General features: G+C 43.8%; 1 protein-coding gene across 3 annotated transcripts; it reads right to left on the minus strand.

Moving 5' to 3' along the window:
* Positions 1-422: 422 nt before the first annotated feature.
* On the minus strand, positions 423-20252 carry LOC309345871 (membrane-spanning 4-domains subfamily A member 15-like). 3 transcript variants are annotated; one of them, XM_081869323.1, is made up of 6 exons: positions 19875-20247; positions 15658-15777; positions 6768-6824; positions 4655-4786; positions 3109-3222; positions 423-2402 (listed from the first exon to the last, which is right to left on the minus strand). In XM_081869323.1, exons 1-6 carry the CDS (start codon positions 19962-19964, stop codon positions 2280-2282), a joined length of 636 nt encoding a protein of 211 aa, XP_081725449.1. In that variant the 5' UTR covers positions 19965-20247; the 3' UTR covers positions 423-2279. The 3 variants fall into 3 exon arrangements, with proteins under 3 accessions (XP_081725449.1, XP_081725450.1, XP_081725451.1); XM_081869324.1 differs by having other exon boundaries at positions 3109-3219; positions 19875-20245; XM_081869325.1 differs by lacking the exon at positions 15658-15777 and having other exon boundaries at positions 19875-20252.
* Between the last annotated feature and the right edge of the window lie 801 nt (positions 20253-21053).

The following is a 21053-nucleotide window of genomic DNA, read 5'->3' on the forward strand; positions in this document are numbered from 1 at the left end:
GCATGGGTAAAGTCTGAACATTGAATTTTAAAATGCAATGTTCACATACTGAGACCTGGGTTTGGGGGCGCATAGCCAAGAAGTTAGACGCTGAAGGCATATTTGAGTGTTTTATTACTATTACACTGAGTGTTTTGTTATATTACATGCTAATAGGTGTCTTGTAAGTATGGTAGTCTTTATCTTTGAATATTAATCCACTTTGAGCATTCACAGAAATAGATGATGACTATCTCGTGCCCGCCCCCTGTCCCCCAATTCATTGGAACTCCTTCTGTGAGACAGCTATCAGGCTGCAATGAAGAGTGCAATAGGATGGTGAGTTAGTTCACCATTTTGCTCTGGGTGGAATAAGAGCAAGCATCTGCAGGAGGGTGAATCTTCTGTTAGGGACAACAACAAAAAGTCAAAAGACAGGTGCATGTTGTTTCAGGTACATAATTTATTTTCATTTTAAAAAATCATACCCATGAAAAGCAAGATCAGACCTAGAAAGAGTGAATCAGCTGCAGACTCTAAAACCTAAAATTGTCTAGGACCATATAAACAGCTACAAGATTCAGACCTCGGTGAGGCCACTCAATATTAGGTATCCCTGTTTCACAGACAGGCATTAAATAGTCAGTAGAAATTCCCCATGAAAACATGCTCTGAAGAAACATTAACCAAGATGCTCAGAAGCCAGTGGAATGGATTCTGACGTAGCCATTCCCAGTTCCTTATAACAACAATACAAAATATCAAAAAACACTACTTGCTACTTACACAGTATGCAGTCGATAACCCGCCCCACCCTGAACAAAACCAGCAATCACCCAGCCCAGCACTCTTGGAGACCAAGAGCACGATCGACCGGGAATCTCTCTTTCTCAAGCCTTCTTGAAATGAATGGATGCCGCTCAAGAGCACTGCACAGCTTCTCGTGCAGCTCCCATTCATTTCAATAGCGCCCAAGCAGGAGGATTTCATGTTCGACTGTGTTGCAATCCTTCATTCCATTAGGCACACTGACGCTGCAGTCAGTTCAGTGGGACTCTAAGCACATCTAACAAGGTTCAGTGCTGCCACCTAAATGCCTCCATACTTGCTGCAGATCCTCTTGGGTCAAAAAGTTAATTTCTTTTAAACCAACAGGGCTCACCCTCCTCCAAGTTACCAATGTAGGAGCAGAGATTAGTCCCACTTGCGCCTCTTGTTCCTGGGCCTGCCTCAAGTGCCATGGCTGACCTTGAAGTGTGAGAGGAGATGCTAGAGTTCTACCTTGAAAATCAATCTGTGCAGAATGTTGCCAAAGGTTTTCTGACGTCTGCTAACAACGGACATCATATCTTACCTCCAGGTATTAGATGGCAGTTTCCAGCTCCAGAATGACTAATGCTAGGGGAGGAGCCAATAATCTGCTTTAAGCTCATCATACCTGCAAGCTATACAAAGAGAGTGTGAAGGATCCCTTTAGGGAACAAACTAGGAGAAAATTTCCCAGGAGTTGTTCTGTGGATAGTCTTAATGGATATGTATGTACACTTAACTGAAATAAATGCAGTAGTATGCAGCACTCAATAAAACTCAGCATTGTTGATGAAACTTCCGATGACCAATCAGCTTTCCAAATTGATTCCCATGAGCTGCTTTCTACAATGCACCCGTGCTTTGGAGGTGCAGAGGGGGACAAATGTAGAGATTGGGGCCAAGGCAGTCCCATATGCTGGCTACATCTCAGGAGGCTCAACTTAGGTAGAGAGTCTTTAAGAACCAGCTGCAGCCCTGAGCAGTGAGCCATCCAAATCAACACCACATACTGTTTTCTCTTATATTTTGCACCAGGGTCACCAATGGAGCCAGCCAGAGGCAGAAAAACGCACTAATGACTTGCCCGTGCTCCTACATGCTTCCCTTCCGCGTTCTTCTCTGGGTCTCCAGCTGTCCTGTGACCACCCCCAATACTACACGGTCTTCAAACACACTTTAACATGTTAATAATCCATGTGCCAAACTCATGGTGAGCTCCATAAACGGCCTATTGCAAAAAAGAGGAGTCCAAATGTTACCTCCTAGTCCAAGGCAGAGCATATCAAGCCACATGCTTCTTAGCCACAGTCTAAAGCTGAGACTGTACTGGAGAAAGAAGAGAGATGGTCCCTTTGGCCTCACTGGCCTGGCAGCTGGAATACTGGCAGTAATTGACGGAACTCTGTCATGCAGGAAAGGGCCAGCGTTGACACCTCAAAAGAGGTGCAGCTGGTGTGATTTCTCCATACAGATTCCTCCTCTTGAGTCTTCTACACAGTCTCTACTTTTAAATCGTAACTTACATCATTGGAATTTGGCGGATGGGTTACTGATGATTCTACAGATGCGGCCTCAGTATCTGTCCTGATGGTGTTCGGTTCAATCAATATGGCCTAGAAAACAGAAGAAATTTAAACTTGATTTCATTAGCTGGTATTATCACATTTCTTATCCCTATCCAACCAAAGCTATATTCCTATCAGCTAAAATATGTACCCCAGGGACAGATGAATCTATTAATTTCAATTTTCATCAGTTTCTCATTTTTTCGATTCTTAAATTCAGTTTTCCACATTTCTGCATCAGTTTGTAGACACTTTTTGTTTTTGTTTTGTTTTTTTAAAAAGAAATCATTAAAATTTCTCATAATTTTAGTGCAACGTTTTCATAATATATGCATTTCATAATATAACACATTTTTGGAGTTGATTTTCACTAATAAATGCACTTTATGCACACTTCCCTGTAATATAATGCATTTCTGAATTTTATTTTCATGAACATATGCATTTGTAAGCATGTTTTCCCCTAACGCATGCAGTTTTAGTGCTCATTACTTGGTTTGAGAACTGCATCACAAAATTTGGAGATGTGGATTTTGAAGGATATTATTTCAGAAAGTGCAAATTAAGGAGCTTTGCATTAAAACGTGAATCAATTCCCCCACTATCTGCCCAACCTAATTGGGTCATCTTCCTCACCCTAAGGTCTTGTGTATGCATTTACCTATGCCGCTGATTGAAGTGCAACTAAGACACTTGACACTCTGGTCCCCAAACACAGATGCAATTGCAGTTCTGGTGAGAATTATGCACTTACCTCATTGGAATCGGAACGGGTTGCCCGGCACCAAAAATACGCAGTGGCAGATGCGATGCAAAATTCCACAATGGTGAATGTCAGCAATACAATGGCAATCCTGTTGCCTGTCTTCTCCAAAAAGGAAACAAACACAATGTTACAAAGCTGATCACCAAACTGAACTTTATCCATTTATCTTCTCCCATGAACCTGCCTAGATTTGTACCTTTCCCCCCTCTCTATTCTGTGTGAATGCAGGAAGAAGTTATTTGAAGCTGTCAACCAAATGTCAGGGAAGGCTTGTTTTTTTGCAGGTAATAAAATGTAAAGGAAGGAATTCAAGTTAGGGTATAAATCAGCTTTGATCTAGCTGTGGCATGGGTGTCTAACTGCTAATAGGAAATGAGACTCTGGCTGTAATCCTCTGCATACTTGCCTAGGAGTAACCCTTATTGAACACAGTAGGACCTACTTCTGGGTAAACATGCATAGGATTATTATCAGGTTGCCTGTGTCCTTGGTCTGAATGATTTAGCTTGAGAAAACACCCACCGCTGTACTTTCATGCCGGCTCTTTAAAGCTTTTTGGCTCTGTGTGTGTGTGTAAGTGAGACAGAGAGAGACAGAGAGAGAATGTGAGATGGAAGGGGGATGGAGAGAGAGAGAGAGAGAGAGAGTTGTTCCCTGCACAGTCTGGCTCCAGTCTCAGCTCTCAGCTGGAGACTTTCAAGATTCATGACTAATAAATAGCACCACAATGTCAGTCACCTTAGGTTCCCTCTTAAGCAGGACCTGGAATCAAGATCTGAAGCTGGTTAGCAAATGCTACTTAAGATCAGGGCCAGACCAAGACATTTTGCTGCCTGAGGTGAAGGAGAAGATGGTGCCCTCCCACATCCCTCAAGCCCACTCACCTGGCAGTCGAATCTTACTTCAACACTGGCAATGGGACAATGCCTTTCATCACACCTGTGACTAGCAAGCAAATTCAAGGGGTGAAGAGAAGGCTGTGTTGCACAAACATCTCAAACAGCTCACCACCATTCCAAACCCATCAGTATCTGCTGCCTGAGGCAGCTGCCTCACTTTGACTAATGGCAGGGCCAGCTCAGATGGAATCCTGGTTGCTAGCACTTACCATAGTTCATTGTGCTGATGCACTACCTAACAGCGGTAAAGGCTAGCAGGGGGAAGGCGACAGAATGAGATTTATGTTAGAGAGAGCTGGGTGAGGGAACATGTGGGCAGTTTTCCCATAGTGAATTTCACATTGTAATGCCAACACAGAAGTGGGGCAAGCATCATGACAATAATGTGGTTCCTGAGAGTATGGATGTGTGGGCTGTGCAATGGCTGCTCTTTGAGACTGTGATACCCACATCTTGACCCTCACCTACCATTTGGGAGCTGGCATGCTGACTCTGTATGCTTGACAGCATTTGGAGGCAACTTAAGCACATTGTTAAATATGCATGTACTAAAATATGCATGTACTAACCCCTCTGACGCCCCTCCCCTCGTTAATCTCAAAAAGTTGTGTTGTTGCTGAGGTAGGGAAACTTACCATAACCAGAGAATAGTGACGATTATCATCGTAATGAAATGGCCCATTTTTGCTCAAGTCTACTATAAAAGTCAATATTCCAAGTAATGCAAAGATGGCACTGATGATATTCATGGCCTGGGAGCCTTTTACCTGAAAAACATAAAACACTGAATGCAGGCTATTTGCGAGGAGGGATTCTGCTATTTAAAGTGGTAGCAAAGTGCAGGAGCTGCCATCCTCTTCTATAGTCTTTGCTTAGGAACTCCAGCCTCTCAATTCCAATGTCAGGTGAGTCTCATGATGTCAAGTGAGACTCATGATGTGAAGCACCCAGAGAGTGGATCTGGCAGCCACAGAAGCTGCTTAGGCTGAAAGACACAAATGGCAGCTTTGGAGGGAGCTGAAGGCAGCATGATAGAGACATCACTGCCTGTGATGTACACTGTTTTGTCTCGCTGTTATCTCTGCTCAAATAGGTTTTCTAAAACACTCCTCACCCTCCGTGCTTCCCTGAAGAGAGACAATAGGGGTATATGAACGCCGTCAGCAGCAAGGCCTCTGTTGTGTGCTATTGTCTGCCTCCAGCTCTGGATCACCCAAGAAGAATATATCAACTTTCCTCTGCTTGAAACTCTCACCCTCTCCGCAGCAGCTTCATCTGGGTTCCCGGAGATTCAAAACCTCACTGCAAAGGCATTCTTCAAAGTTCTTCCCATAAGACTAAGAACAACTTCAGATGCAGCCCCATCATCCTCTGCATGCTTACTCAGATATAAGCTCAGCTGAATTCAGTGAGGGTGAGTCCTGTGGCATTGAATTTAAAGTGCAATCCTATGCATATTTACTTGGAGGTAAAGAGTGGGACTTACTCTTATATAAGTGGATATAAGACTGCAGCCCTAATCTAGTAGATCTAAGGGAACCAGCAGCCCTCCAGCTGTTACTGGACTCCAGTTCCCATCAGAACCAGCCAACATGGCCAGTGGTGATGGATAATAGGAGTTGTAGTCCAACAGCAGCTGGAGGGCCATTCTCAATTTTCCTCTCCTTACCTAAAGCTTTGTATTTACAATAATTCACAGGGATGGACTGAAAAGACCTTAGAAGGACATGCCAGAAAGTAGAACAGTGCTTCTCGCTCTTGTAGGAAACATGATATGGAGAAGCTGTAAGGAAGACGACTAAATACTGGGCCACAGGAGGGCAGATTATCCTCCACACCCTCCTCCTCCAAGTGGTACAAGCCTCTCACTCTGTCCAATTTGTGGCTAGTCCATATGGAATATATGGCAACTCAAAAAGGAGTGCAATAATGCCACAAGAAATAGCCCCTGTCCTGCCCTGTCCCGCCATTTCATAAATATCAACCACAGTATCCTTTGCACATATTGCATAGCTCTTGCTAGCCCTACTCCCCATTATAAAACCAAGCTTCAGCAAGGCAGCTGCATCATCTACCCTCAGACCTGGGTAAATGCCCCTCTGTATTGTACTGAGCCTTTCAATGCTGCGCAAAAACCCTATATATAAAGCAGAGAATTCCCCTGCAATAGGACCACATATATTTCATGGAAGCCAGGTGTAGCAAACCTATGGCCCCCAATATGCCTTTGGACTCTATATCCCATCAGCACCAGCCAACCTTGCTAATAGCCAGGCACGATGGGAGTTGTAGTTCAACAGTATCTGGAGGGCAACAAGTTCCACTTCCCTGATGCAATCTGATCAGGGCTGAAATCAGGCTTTGAATGGGACTTTCTTTAACCTCAGAATCTACTTTCACTTCAGATTATTGTTACAAAGTCTCCACTATTTTTTCATTGCATTTATATTCCATCTTTCCTCCAGGAATCTCAAGTAGCACATATGGTTCTCTCCCCCGCCCCTCCCACAACCTGTCCTCACAGCAACCCTATGAAGTAAGTGAGGCTGAGAAATAGTGATTGGCACAAATTCTCCTCCTGAGCAAGGATTTGAACCAGCATCTCCTCAGTTCTAGTCCAATGCTCTTAACCGCTACACCACAACACACTGTTGCTCAGTTGATCCCAGAAACCTGCCAAACCTTAGCTGTTCATCTGAGGTGAGCAGAGTTAGACTACAGTTAAAAGAACGGCTGACTTCAACTCACTGCACACTCTGTAGGGCTCTTCTCAGCACCAATTGAGAGGCATCCGGAGACAATGAACTGTTTGGGAGGAAGGAAACAAGTGTGTAATTGATAGTCATGTTAAAGGCAGTTACCCTTCCCACAATCACTGGACCCACCTTAGAAGGCTGTGATAGAAATGAAGAGGAAGATTGGTACCATCCTTGCTGGCTTTTTATTTATTTTTAAGGATGGTTTGTTCAAGGGAGAAAGCCTATTATAGCCTCTTAACCACATGTGGCAAAATTGCCCCATCATCTGGCCAGGTCAGATTTCCCGCATGTAAAAGATCTCTACTGTCTGGGATAGCTGATCTTCTTACAGCTCACTTAATATCCCCATCGTCTACTTCAATGTTCTACTCTGGGCCTCAAAACTAAGACTATTTCTGTACTTTCTCTTGGCAGGCACTTCATACCTCCAAAAGGAAGTTGGAGGCGCAAGATGAATGAGGCCTGACACCTCTGAGCCTAGGCAGAGCCACCCCCCGAGAATGATGGTTGATCAAGTGATAGCTCAAGTGACTGGGGTGATGCGGAGCCATGCTATGGATTCTCTGCTTCGGAGCCACAGAAAGAGTGTAGTGCATTTGATGCCGTTGATTTTAGAGCTGAGATGAAACTTTTGGTTTTGTGAGTGTCAAAAATAAAACAAAATAAAGTCAAATAAAAGGAAAGAAAGAGAAAAAAGAAGTCTCCTATTTTTGCAGTTTTCAACACTTGTGAACATATCTGACATTGACTTTAGCCCTCTTCAAATGGTTTATATTTGAGTTAAGTGACCACAAAAAGGGGGAGCTGTGGGTACAAGCATACTAGACCACCCCTGTTGCCTAGCCTTCTGGTGGTCGTGGTAAACGTATGAACTGAAGAGCCTGCTTTTTGGATCTGTTAGGATTCTATTTCACACACAGGAAGACTCCATGAGTACAGGAGGCCCCTCACTTTGTAGATTCAGCTTACAACTCATGAAAGCTGATGCGAACAGCATCAGCGGTGTGGAATTAGTGCCCTATGCACACCATCGTGAGTTTAGCTAACTCACATAAGGAATATTCGAAGAGGGCTATTGTCTCAATGCTGAACTTCTCTGAGCCATTTCCCTTTTCATCTGTTGCCCTCACAGTCTTCTTTAGCCTCTTTTCCCCACACTGCCACTTATTCCAGTGGTAAACCATTTTATTTTGTCAATGGTTACACAAAGAAGGTGTGCAACTCTTATGCAATGATGTCAAGGAAGCTTGAAAACAAGAAAACCCATTGATCACCTCAGACAAAGTGGCAGCGGCTGAGGACTGTGAGGGCAGAAAGTATCAAAACAATCTGATTACTCAGTGAGACAAGTATCCTTAGCAGTCCTTTGTCTGGCTGTGTTAATTTCAAGGTGAATGTTTGTCGGGGCCCTAATCAGGGCAGGAGTGAGGAACAAATGCATCTTGGGGATTTGCAGAAACAACTTAAGGGTGATTTCATACATGAGGCTTAAATAATCTTTGAACCTCTCCATTGCTCAACCATGGCCAATTTTAATCAGGCTATGCCAGCACTTTCAGACTACTCCTAGGGTGCCATTGCATAGGCTGGCAATGTAGAAGCCTAGCATTTTAATTCTCTACAATGCCCCAGAGTAACATGATATCAGGGGCATGGCAGGCAATTTATCATGAGGGCTTGAAGCTGCTCATTGCCACCAGCAGGTTAGCCTGAAGCCAGGGGCACCCTGTAAGAGGAGGAGGGGCACCAGAAAGCCCTCTGCCAAGGGCCCCTTCAGATTTGGAGATGGCTCTGTTAGAAAGCAGAATCGAGGCTTTTACAATATAAGTGTGCATTCTGCGCACCTTAGGTTTCCCATTTGCATCCCATTGCAATCTAAAGCAAGGATCACTTTAAGCCTCACACACAAAAAGGTAAAAGACCACATAGAAGGACACCAATAAACAGCAAAGGAAAACTGAGCTACAGAATGAGACCACCCAAGGCACGTAAGTTGTATGAAGTGGATGTAGAATGGAAGATGTGTGTGAACAGACTGCAAGATGAAAAACGAGCTGTTGATGAAACTTCTCAGAAAAGACAGTCACATGTTAACAGTAGGAGTGAACGTTGGCAGTGCACCCCACCCTAACCTCACCCATTGCTAGGCAGCCATTTCCCCATGTACTTGCCCTAAAGTAAGGTCAGGGTGCACCCACTATTGTCTGTATGATCTGCTATAGAAAGTAACTTGCAGAAGCAGCATTTTCAGATCACATTTCATGAACTGCATTTGTTTAGCACTCCACACTTTTTCCTTTTTTTTAAAAAAAAGTGTAAACATGTGGGTTTCAATACAGAAGCAAAGACTTATCATCTGGCCAGAATTCTCATGCAATTTATTCCCTTTCCATAGCCCTCGGTCCACCCCTATCCTGAACCTAGTTGCTGGTGTATTTTTAGTTTCCTTGTACAGTGGCACCTCTGGTTACGTACTTAATTTGTTCCAGAGGTCCGTTCTTAACCTGAAACTGTTCTTAACCTGAAGCACCACTTTAGCTAATGGGGCCTCCTGCTGCTGCCGCGCCACCACCATGCGATTTCTGTTCTCATCCTGAAGCAAAGTTCTTAACCCGAGGTACTATTCCTGGGTTAGCGGAGTCTGTAACCTGAAGCGTATGTAACCTGAAGCGTATGTAACCCGAGGTACCACTGTACTGCAAAGTTTGTGTCCACTGCATTCATGCAACTTCCACCAGACACCTTAGCAACCCATCTGCTCCTCAAACTGGTTCTTTCCCAATTCTTCCTTGAAATTGCAGCTTAGGCTCACAAATCCAGGAGGAGGAGGAGGCACATATGTACAGGAGTATAGGGAGGGAGGTGGGAGGGAGGGAGGGAGGGAGAAATTTGATTCAGTATGCATTTAAAGCTGAACGTATCAAATTCATACGCTATCCTTCAAAATTCGCACATCAGAATTTTACAATGCAGTTCTCCACCCCCAAAATGCTTCCAAGAACACATACATTAGGGATAAGAATGGAGGTATTCTTGAAAAAGAACATACAAAAATGCATTATATCGGAGTGGGGGGAATTGCTCGACAAAAATGTGTACATTATTCAAAACTGCATATAAAAATGTGTTTAATGGGAGAAATTGGCACTAAAACACTGTTGAATTTTCAAGAGGATTTTTAAAATTATTACTGCAAAAAGCAGACAAATGAGTTCAAAATTAGGAAAATGAGAAACTGAGAGGACCAAAATTGACAGATCCTTCCATTCCTATATGGGAAATTTGTACCGAAGCAATACAAGATAAAAATGAACCAGAGATGAACTTGGGGGGGGGGGGAGATAAAATGCTGCTGTGGCCACACCCCTGGAAATAAAAAGGAGTTGCTTTTTGACTGGGATAATAAGAGCTTAACTAAACATTACAGGGAATGCATTGTGGCAGACCAATATCTGCCCCCTTCATCTCCTTGATGATGTCACTGTGATTAATATTTCCCCACTCCACTTAACTGGCAGCTACAGAGGATGGGGAAATAAATGCTTGACAGCATGATGGCCTTTCACATGTTGATCTGACATGTTTATTTGACATTACTGGTGACATGCATATGGCAGGGCAGGGCGAGTCATGTAAGCTGGCAGCAGCTATGTGCCCTATTAACATCTGATTAGGCCCTGAAAGTGATAAATATATCAGAAGAGCAAAATTCTCTCTATATTTGAATACTGAATATTCAAAATATTGATTGAATTTCCCCAAACTTTGTCAAATGATTTGAAGCATAGAATTTATGCATGTTGAGGAAATAGCAGGAGAGTCCACAAAGATCTCAAAATGCATTTGCTATCCCTGATCGTAAACCGTTTTTCCCGCCACGAATTAAGTCCAATGGGACTTCTTAACAAGTATGCTTAAGGCTGCACAATAAGCAAATGGTTAAGTAAGAATTCTTGCTGTCGTTCCTCTTCCATTAGAGGGTGGCAAGCTGGTAAAGAGGAGGAAGATCCACAAAGAGGCAGGGCCACATGGCGGCACTTTTCTGGGGCGGTTGCACGGTGACATCGTAACAACCACCACAGAGAAGCCATACTGCATATCAGCTTGTACAGATGGTAACCCAACGTGGATCCTGATTAAATTATGTGCTTGCTGTCTGCATGCAGGTTAAAACTGGCACTAGCTAATCCTGTGCTTTCCTTCTTCAACGCTCCTTCTCTTATGCAGCAAGAGAAGGTGTTGAAAAGCCACAGAGAACTCTTGTCTTTTAAAACACCTATTATGATGTTTAAGTGGGAATAGACAGGGCCAGAAGGCAGGCTTGAATCAGTGCTTGGAAGGAATGAACTAATTCAGAATAACTAATTCACTGAATTAAAAAAAAAAAATCTCTGAATTACATCTGAAAAAAGCTGTTATACTTTCTGGGTGAACACGAATTAAGTTCCTTTTGCTGTGGAACTCTGGGCAATTTCTAATTCAATGAAATTTCAATTCTTATAGGGTTTCATCACCCCCTAACTCTGTTTGTTTGTGGCCAATGCATTGACCATTTTCACCTATTTGAAAAGTGATGCTCCTATTTAAGCTTAAATAACACAATTGTTGGGGGTAACAAATAAAGCAATTGCTGACATTACACAGTGCATGCTTTCTTAGACTTTTTGAGTATGTTTTACATTTTAGCAGAGCAGCTTGTAAAACTCTGAAGGCTGGGGGGAAATGCCAAGGATGACGTGAACAAAATATGAATTAAAGGGTCATAGAATCATAGCAACATGGAGTTGCAATGGACCTCAAGGGTCATCTATTCCAACCCCCTGAAATGCAGGAATCTCAACTTGAACTGTACTTGATTCTTTTTGGGAGGGGTGCAATGCAACTAATTCCTTTTTAAAATGAACTTTCCAAGGACTGGCTAGGATTCACGTTATTCACAGAGCACTACTGAAAACACCTTTCTGAGGGGCCGGTTCTACTATCAGGTAGGGTGGAGTCATTGCCTCAGGCAGTAGAACCCCTGAGCCCCTCAGCCATTGTTCACTGTTGGTGATCAGAGCTAAATTTGCCGCAGGCCTGTCAATATACCCCCTGAACTAGCCTGCTGCCCTCAGGTGCACTGCAGGATGCTATCGCATCGACAGCATTGAAGTAAGGTTCAACTGCCAATCTAGTCAGCATAGAATGGGTAGAGACATCATCTTATGTTCTGTCTCAGACAGGGAAAAATTTGGGGCTGGCCCTGCCTTCCCCAGCATCAACGTCTGCATACCCGTGAAGTGTTTTTTTGTTTATTTCTCCTCTAAGCCAGTGATTCGTAAACAGCCTCCTCACTTGCCTGCTCCATCCCTCCTAGCAATAGCCTTTTAGTTGGACCCAATGCCAGCATTAGCAACTGCTTGCATACTGAGTAAAGGTGGCCAGGAGTCAGAGAAGGAGGTGCAGGGAGAAGGTCTCCCTCCACCAAGGTAAAAGGGTCAGAGGAGAGAAACCGGGAATAAAAAGGGAATGCATAGGTGAGAGAAACTGTTCTGGGAATGAGAAGTGGCTGTAAAAGGACCAGGGAAAATGGGTGACAGAAACTGGAAATTGTGGGATATGGTACTAGTGTGAAAGGAGAATGGGAGAAGAAATTACAGGAGATTTTTTAAAAAACAACACATTGAGAGGGGATGGGGAGAGAAATATATAAAAGAAAAAGCCTTCCTAATGGATCAGAGAGGCTGTCACAAATAGCTCCAGAGCAAAGGTCTGTACTTGAGGAAAGCTTAGGTACAGAACCCTTGCCATTAGGAAAATGCTGGAGCAAAGAATTTAGGAATGTCCAAAGAGGGATTAGATATTAGTAGGAAATGATGTCAGTAATTGCCAGCTGATTATGCCATTTGCCACCTGATTCTCCATTTGCCACCATTTTGTGACTGTTGGGGCTCAGTAATATGAGCCCTGAGAGCAGGAAAGGTGAGAACCTCTTGCTGTAGGTCTTCTGTGACAAGAAACCATGGTTCTGGGCGGGCTCCTTAATGCTAGCTGGAAGGCCTGCACAGGTCTAATGAACTTTTAGCCTGTCAATGGACTTTTAAAAAATACTTCCATTATCCAAAGACAAATATTGCTTTTTTATGCCTCCCAAGTCTTAGGGTCACTCCTTCAAAAAGAATGAATTCACTATCTAATACTGAAGTTATTTTGGTTGCCTCAGGAGATGGAAAATAGGTGGCAAATGTACAGACATTCACTGGGATTTTTTATGTTCTCACAATTCCAACCATACCACAACAACCATCTCACTTTGGTTTGGTTTTTCAAGGTTTATGTATGTGAAATACTTGCTAATCTTTTACAAAGCTTTGGAGGTGACATTTTGTCATAAGATAACCAGATGCTTGATTCTGCCATTGACAGAAAGAGATTTTTTTTATATAAAAAAAACTTAGGGTTGAAGGCACATTTTATCCTTTCTGTAAAAAAAAGAACTAGTTGTGAGACTTGGAAACATTTTATATGACTGTGTGTTTTCACTTTATTCCAGTTACTGAAAATCCGAAATTACTGCTGTTTTTTTTTAGCATGAACTGGAACAACTAAGTTTAATAGGCTATACCGTTCTGCAGTCTTACATTCCCAAAGCCCTTTTACATGTTCCATGTTGTTGGAAGAGAGGACTATGAGTTGATGTTGCCGTCACTTAGTGTGGACAGGCACTACATTATCGAAGATAATGTAGCCACCCTTTGGTACAACAATCATGGCTGTTAAATGGTAATTTAGACTGCTGCAGTGGAAATTATACCTGCCTATTACCTGATGACTGATTCTGTGCTCCAGGCCCCAACCCCTGGAATCTCGCACCACTTGGAGATTGAGGTGGCATGTAACAATATCCTTAAAAAAAATATCCTCAGGCCAAACCCCAAATAAGACCAGTGTGGCTCTCAGACTTTTGGACTGGAACATAAGCCTCTCTAAGGCTGCCACCCACAGTAGCTATACTGTATAACATTTGACAGAACTGCTGCATATCTTCTTTTGAGTAGTTCAATGTTCATAATTTCAAATTACAGTGGTACCTCTGGTTAAGAACTTAATTTGTTCCGGAGGTCCATTCTTAACCTGAAACTGTTCTTAACCTGAGGTACCACTTTAGCTAATGGGGCCTCCCACTGCCACTGCTGCGCGATTTCTGTTCTCATCCTGAGGTAAAGTTCTTAACCTGACGTACTACTTCCGGGTTAGCAGAGTCTGTAACCTGAAGCGTATGTAACCTGAAGCGTTTATAACCTGAGGTACCACTGTATGACTCAGGAAAACGACACACGTTATACAACAGTGTGTAAAGAAGCCCTGCTCAGTGTTTGTTTGTTTGTTTTAATGAAAAGTTGCCTCAGGAGGCTGTGATTTTGAGGGGAGTAGCAAAGGTGGTGTTATGCTTCACTCTTCCCTTGCTGGCTAATTTTCTGTTGCAACATTGCTCCTTCCAAAGCTGCTTTCTCCCTATTCCCCTAGGGAAGAAAAATCCCATTTTGATGTCTGGAAACCAAGGGTAGCACATCCTGTTTCGCTGTTTGAGAAGAAATGGGGAATGCCACCCTGCCTGCGCCCCACTGCCCCTGCCCTAGCATCTCTTACCTAGGTTGTGCAGTGGCAGTGAAGCAGCAGCGGCAACAGTAGGTTCCAGCAAGACCTCTCAAGATCTTGCCAAAATCTCACAAGATCTTGCCGGAAATCAGTGCTGACTTCAGCACCACCTCTTCACCTGTAGTGGAGGGCAGGTGATTTTGTACACACACACACTGCTTAGCATCCGTTTCCCCCTGCCACTTCCCAACTTGAAATTTAAGCCTTCCAAGAGTGCTTTTCATTTCATTTTAGTCAGAAATTAATTAAACCCATGTTCATATAGCGGGTAGTTTGCACCTGAGGGTTCATGCATTTCTGTGTAATTCTGCATGGAGACCCAAATAAGACATCTTTGGGTGACAAGATGTAAAACAGACTTTTCAGCAGAAGGGGCATTGTGTCTTTGGAGTTTTTGACATGTTTGTTTAAGTTTTGCACAGATTTTGTGGGGGGGGGGACCACACACATTCTAGACAGTGTCAGATTTCTCTAACATGAAATTTCCCAGAAGTAAAATACTAAATTTATCCCCAGGAATTTAGTCCAAGGATTTCAGCACAACACAAACTTTACATATACAATCATTTATGTCTTTGCTCTCTAGAATGAGAAAGAGAGCATCTGAAATGGCTTGATTTTCATTTTTGATTTTTAAAATGTAAATTGGAATCTCCTCAAAATGAAAATGTTTTCATTTTTAGTTGCAGTATGCTAACAATACATTATAACGAAAAGAAAAGAATTCTGAACACTTCAAAACAAAACTGAAGAGGGTGGAAGGGAGGGAGGCAAGGAAGTCCAATTTTATAACATATTTTTTTAACATAAAGGACATTTTTAGGCAAAACACTTAATGAGTTTCAAAATGGATTACACACTTTTGAAAGATGAAAAACATCACCTCTGTTGTCATTATAAACCAAGAGAGTATCTGATGGCTTCACTCCGCAGCATTGCCTGAAATCTCCATTAGGGCTGTAATCCTACACCCACTTACCTGGGAGTAAGCTCCACTGAACTCAATGAAATTTACTTCCAAGTAGACAAGACTAGGATTGCGCTGCAAATCACTCTAGTACAGGAGTTTTCTGATGGCTCTGCAAACTTTTCCTTCAACAGCTGATGCCCCTTCCAGGTTGTTACTATCTCTTTCTCACACTGGGCATGCCAACTCTCTTTCCACTCTTTCCTTCCTCGCTCTTCCACCTCACTCCCCATCTTCCCAGGGGGGCTTGTCCAGTCCCATGTGCGATACTCACGGATGCTCCTCCCAAGAAGGGGATCTCTCCAGACACAAAGTATGAGGTATATACACTGGTCAAGGTGCTGAGAATGATCCCAAAGCTAATGTGTATGAAGCCAGTCATGATCTGGATGGTCTGTGGGAACAATCAGGGGAATAATACTCGGCACTTGATGGACTAAATTAACATTCACACACACACACCCCTTAATGATTACACCAACTTCGAAGGACTGACGCCAGAGAATCTTCTGAGCTGATCTTTTTAATGGTAAGATCACTATTCCTTACGTTCTAGGGCATCTTTCTGCTGAGAAAGTGCTTCACAATTTTATCTATTTCATTTGACTTTGTGTATCAAGAGATCTTTATGTTCTAAGCACTTCTCGACTGTTCACCAGTATAGTTAATGTCATCTGGTAACTAAATGGAAGCTGACATTTACAAAATCTGCTCTAATTAACACTTCCGTATTGTTCAGATGTTGGCAGAGGAGGAGGACATCCCACTAAAATCTACTTCAAGCCAGGCTGAGCTGATCCAGGTGTACCTATGAGCAAGTAAGAGAAAGTGAGATTTGGAGGAGGGGGTTTGTGACCACAGCAAATCCTGTTGGATGATTGTTTGGATTGTTCCTAGGACTCCCAGCAGGCAATGAATTTTGGTCTTTTGGTTAACTCAGAATCAGCCAGATTATGGGAGATAACAGAGGATGTATGCAGAATGTATTCAAATAAGCTGGATTCAGGTCACCAGCCATTTATGATAGGGCCACATCTATCTATCTATCTGCAAACATCCTGGTTTTACCACCTGCCTGGCACAGCAAAAATGGGAGGTGGGAGATACGTAACAGGCTGAAATTTATGACTGGTGGGCTGTGTTTAGCTGGGTCATAAATTACACAAGGCTATTCTAAATGAGGCATTGGAGAATATCAACTGAAATGTGTTCTTCTGCCCTGGCCTGTACACAGGGGACCATGTTTATCTGGTTTGCCACTGCTCTGGATTTTGTGAGGTATGTGTAAAAGGACTCTGTTAAATCCAGTTTTCAACTCAAATTGCTGTTGGTTGTACAAATATTAAAAGTTTGGGTAAGAATAAACTGCCACCATGTTACAGCCAAAGAAACCGCAGCAATACTGTAACATAAGCCTCTTGCATTTTGGTCAGCTGGATAGACACTGATCAGGGCTCATAATATGAGGAAGATGCTTCAATTTGGAGCCTGTTTAAAGGCAGAAAAACAAAAAGGATTCTTAAGGACCACCAAGCTTGTGCCTGTCTGCCTTCTGGGATCTAGTCTGTTTTAGGGCCATTCTTCTGTCCTGGCATTGGCTGACAAGCAGCTGAAGGAAAAGGGCCAGGAAAACTTAGACAGGTGCAAGGAGGAAAAGAAGGTAGCAGCCGTCAGAAGGTAACTGACAACATTACATGTTGGGGCTGAGTTAGTCAAAGTGGTTCCCTCTAGATGTTGATGGATTACAATTGCCATCAGCCCTAGCCAGCTATGACCAATGATCAGGGATGATAGGAATCATAGTCCACAATATATGGGAATATTTGGGAAAGGTGCACATGAAAATAGTGTTTCTAGGGGTGGAGGGACAATATTTCTTCTGCTAGGTATCCTCACAGTAACAAGTAAGAAACAACAACACTGTGAGCATAAGCAAAGGCGCCACTAGGTGACAAGTCTGACACCTTTAGAGTCGCTAAATCACTTTTTCAAAGTTAAAGGACACTGTTGAACTATACTGATGCATCTGGTGAAAATGGCAGGTGTCTGTGAAATTACAGGCCAGGCCACATCTTCACTGCTGGTGAATCAGGTCCCACTTGGTGGAGCATCAGTTTCACTGGCTCAAAACCAAGTAGAATTTGCCATCCACAGGAGATTACCACTTGCATCTACGCCACACACTGCTGAATTGACTGGGATAACCCCTGACCAAGGTTTCTGAATTTGCTTTACAAATAACCTGATATTTGTTAGCCTCCTTTCTTCCTTTTTTAATGTCTGTCTGTCTGTCTGTCTGTCCGTCTGTCAGCTGGGGGGGGGGGGAATTGTGTGCCTCTCATTTTTTTCTGAACATAATCTTCATCTCAGTGCATTTGTGCTTCCATGCAATTGTGCAGATTGTGCGGCTCGGTAAGAGAGAACAAGGCACACCGTATGAATTGCATTTGTGCCAACAGATGGGCAGGAAGACTAGGGCTGCAATCGCATGCCCACTTTCCTGGGAATAAGCCCCATTGAATGCAGTGGGACTTACTTCTTAGTAGGCATGTGTAGGATTGCACTGTAAATGTAGTTATTTTCAGCATGGTACAGCCTAGCACAGCAGTGTGCTGACATCAGTTCCTCTGACAAGAGGCTATTTTTGTGGTGACCCAAAGCACTCTTCTAGCATATCTGTTGCCTCACAAGCCCACACGCTCTGGTTGGGAGCTGGGCTGTGTTCATAAAGGGAGTCGGTGTTGCTGGTCTGGGAAATCCCAGCACAGCAGCATACCTATTTTTAGAAGGTAGGGAAAAGTCTGTTTCCATGCTTTCATAATTCACTGTAGCACTAATGCATCAAATCAGCCATGAGATTTCCCTTTGTAAATGTGCTGGACTCTCATTTATTCTGAACCTGTGCAGGACCAGTACACGTGAGTGTGTAGGAGACACAGCAGTTACTTTCTACGCAGATTCCAACTGATATGGCCGTGTGCTTAAGCTATTGTCTTAAAGGCATGCATTTTGTCTTCTTACAACTGCAGAATAAGAAACCTTTTCATGTGCATAAAGAGAGTGGCAGAATCTGGGCTGTATAAAGACATTGTACTGAGCAGGTCCACTCAGTAATGTGGCCCTAAAGCCTTCTCTTTCCCCAAAGTGTTGCCCTATGTCTTGCTATCTTCCATCAGTCTGTAAAGAGGCAGGAAAGGAAAGAAGGGAGAAATCTGTTGGGGGGAGGGTGTACTGCTGCTCCTTATTATATGCAAACCATTGCAAGAGTGTTCTGACTCTGCCTTTAACATTCAGAACAAGGCAAGGCTGAAAAACTCACTCTGCCTCTAGGATCAGTGCCAAGGCTTGTTTTGAGTCACCACTCACTAAGACTCAGCCATGGAACCCATTTTAAAAGCTAGTTCTGAGCTCTGGCAGGAGTATGTGGATTAATAGTGAGGAGAAGGCCTCTGGGCATGTGCAAAGTATTCACACCTACACACACACATCATATCTGGAATTAGTGTTCAGGGACCCAGGTCAGCTTTGTAAACAGTCCAATTTCCCCCATCAGACTGATGCAAGGATAGACACCTGTGCCCCACTTCCCCGATGTTGATGGACTTCAGCTGCCAATGGTCAGGGATGAAAGGAGCTGTTGTCTAGCAAGATCTGTAGGACGACAGGTTCCCCACCCATGGTCGATCTAGTCCAGTATTCTGTTTCCAATTGCAGTCAGCCCATTGTGTCTTGAAAACTCAGAAGCAGGGCATAAAACAATGGCCCTCCCTTGTCTGTCCCCAACACCAGGCATTACGGGGTATACTGCCTTTGAACATGAAGGTTCCATTTAGTTGTTGTAGCTAACAGTGATGGACACAGCAATTCTCTCTCGCAAATAGTGGTACTAGGATTTGATCTTGTTCCACTGCCTATTTCTGCCATTTGTGCTGTGTTGCTAGAGCGATGCTGCTCACTTCCTTCATGTACCGAGGCACGAATGCTCATCTGTCCCCTCGCCTAAAATTGATGCTGAAGTCTGCAACCCCGTAGCACACACCAGGGCACCGGGCATTCTAGAGGTAGCGACCAGCAGGATCTTTTCCCACTCTCCTTTCTGGCTGCAGATTACTGCTCCTTGGGAATATTTAGCATATGAATACACACACATACACAAAACCACGTCCTGAGAACGAGCTTCTCTCAAAAAGCTATTCCCTTTCATCTGAGAGACATAATAAATTCCCAGGTTAGTTTTAGGGACCATAATGATTAGCCGTCCTGATGTTTCTCCACCATCCCCCGTCCTGCTTCTCTCTCTTTCTCTCACACATGCTTAATTCAGAAACAGGAGTGATCTAGAATACCACTGCCCCCTAAGTTAGGAGATCGGCTGCCATTTCAGGGGAATCTACCCCAGTCCTCTCCATCCTCCTCCTCCTCCTCCTCCTCCCTCAATATCCCAGCTCACCTCCCTCCCCAAAGTGCCTCCCCCACCGTTCTGTCACTCACCCCCAGCACTCGATTCTTCCCTTTGGGAATGGTTTCCACTGTGTACATCACAGTCCTTCTCCCCAGCCGGAAGGTCCCCATTCCCTGCATGGGAACTAGCTGGCGCGTTTGCTCCCAAGCCTACTCGGTCCCTAGCAACTGAACACTCAGCTGCATCAGCCCCACGCAGGCTGAGCATGGATGGCAGCTCGCTTGGCCCGGTTGCGCTCAGCTCCAGCACTCTCTCTTCGAGGGAAAGGAGAAAGAGTGGTCTTATTGGCTTCTGTCAGTGGTGATGTCACACACAGTCGGATATGCTGCAGAAAAGGCAGAACGGGGTGGTGGTGGGGGGGGATTCATTCCCTCTTCCTGGTGCTGCTGCTCATAGGTAAATCCTGCTTCTGCCAGAACTGCTTCCTCAGCAAGCACAAAGGCAAAACCAGGGGTGGGTGGGTGGGTGTTTTGCATGATACTACCAAATTCCAGGGGAAATACATGCTTAGTCTGGAGAGGCAACACTGATGAAAATCCCTGTGACTGGAGTTTGCTGCAAACAGAGATGGAAAACTGGGAACATGAGGTAACAAGGAATTGGTCAGAAGACCCTCCTGCACCAAAGGAAAAGATTCTTGGATCTTCTCCATGGCAATGCAAAATCTACCTTGAAATATCACTTTTGTTTTATTCATTTGCCACATTACATTTATATAATGCTTTTTCTCCCAGAAACTTAAGGCAATGTACATTGTCTTCCTCACCCCAGTTTTATCCTCACAAAACTTTTGTGTGGTTGGTTAAGCTGTGAGGTGGTGACTGGTCCAAATTCATCCAGTGAGCTCTCATCTAAATATGAGATAGATGGCGCAATCTTATAAACGCCTACCCAAAAGTAAGTCCTGCTGATTTCAGTGGGACTTGGTTCCAAGTAAGTATGCTTAGGATTACTGCCTGAGTTGTCTCTTTCAAAGTCATTGTAGCTTCCGACTCGGTCCTGCCACAAAGACAAGTTTGTGTCTTTGTTTTTGTTGCCAAAAGAGATCTGCAGAGCATCTCATTTCTGCTTGTGGCATCCTGTAGCCTGGATTCCATTTGCTGAGGTTGTGTGGATCTAATCAGCCTTTGGGTGCTGCAGGGAGTTCCAAGAATTATATTTCATTCTAAAGCCAACCAGGGATCCCCCTTTCCCCCTGGCAATGTGCC

Source organism: Podarcis erhardii, assembly GCF_964252035.2.
Source record: "Podarcis erhardii genome assembly, chromosome: 1".
NCBI classification, from domain to species: domain Eukaryota; kingdom Metazoa; phylum Chordata; class Lepidosauria; order Squamata; family Lacertidae; genus Podarcis; species Podarcis erhardii.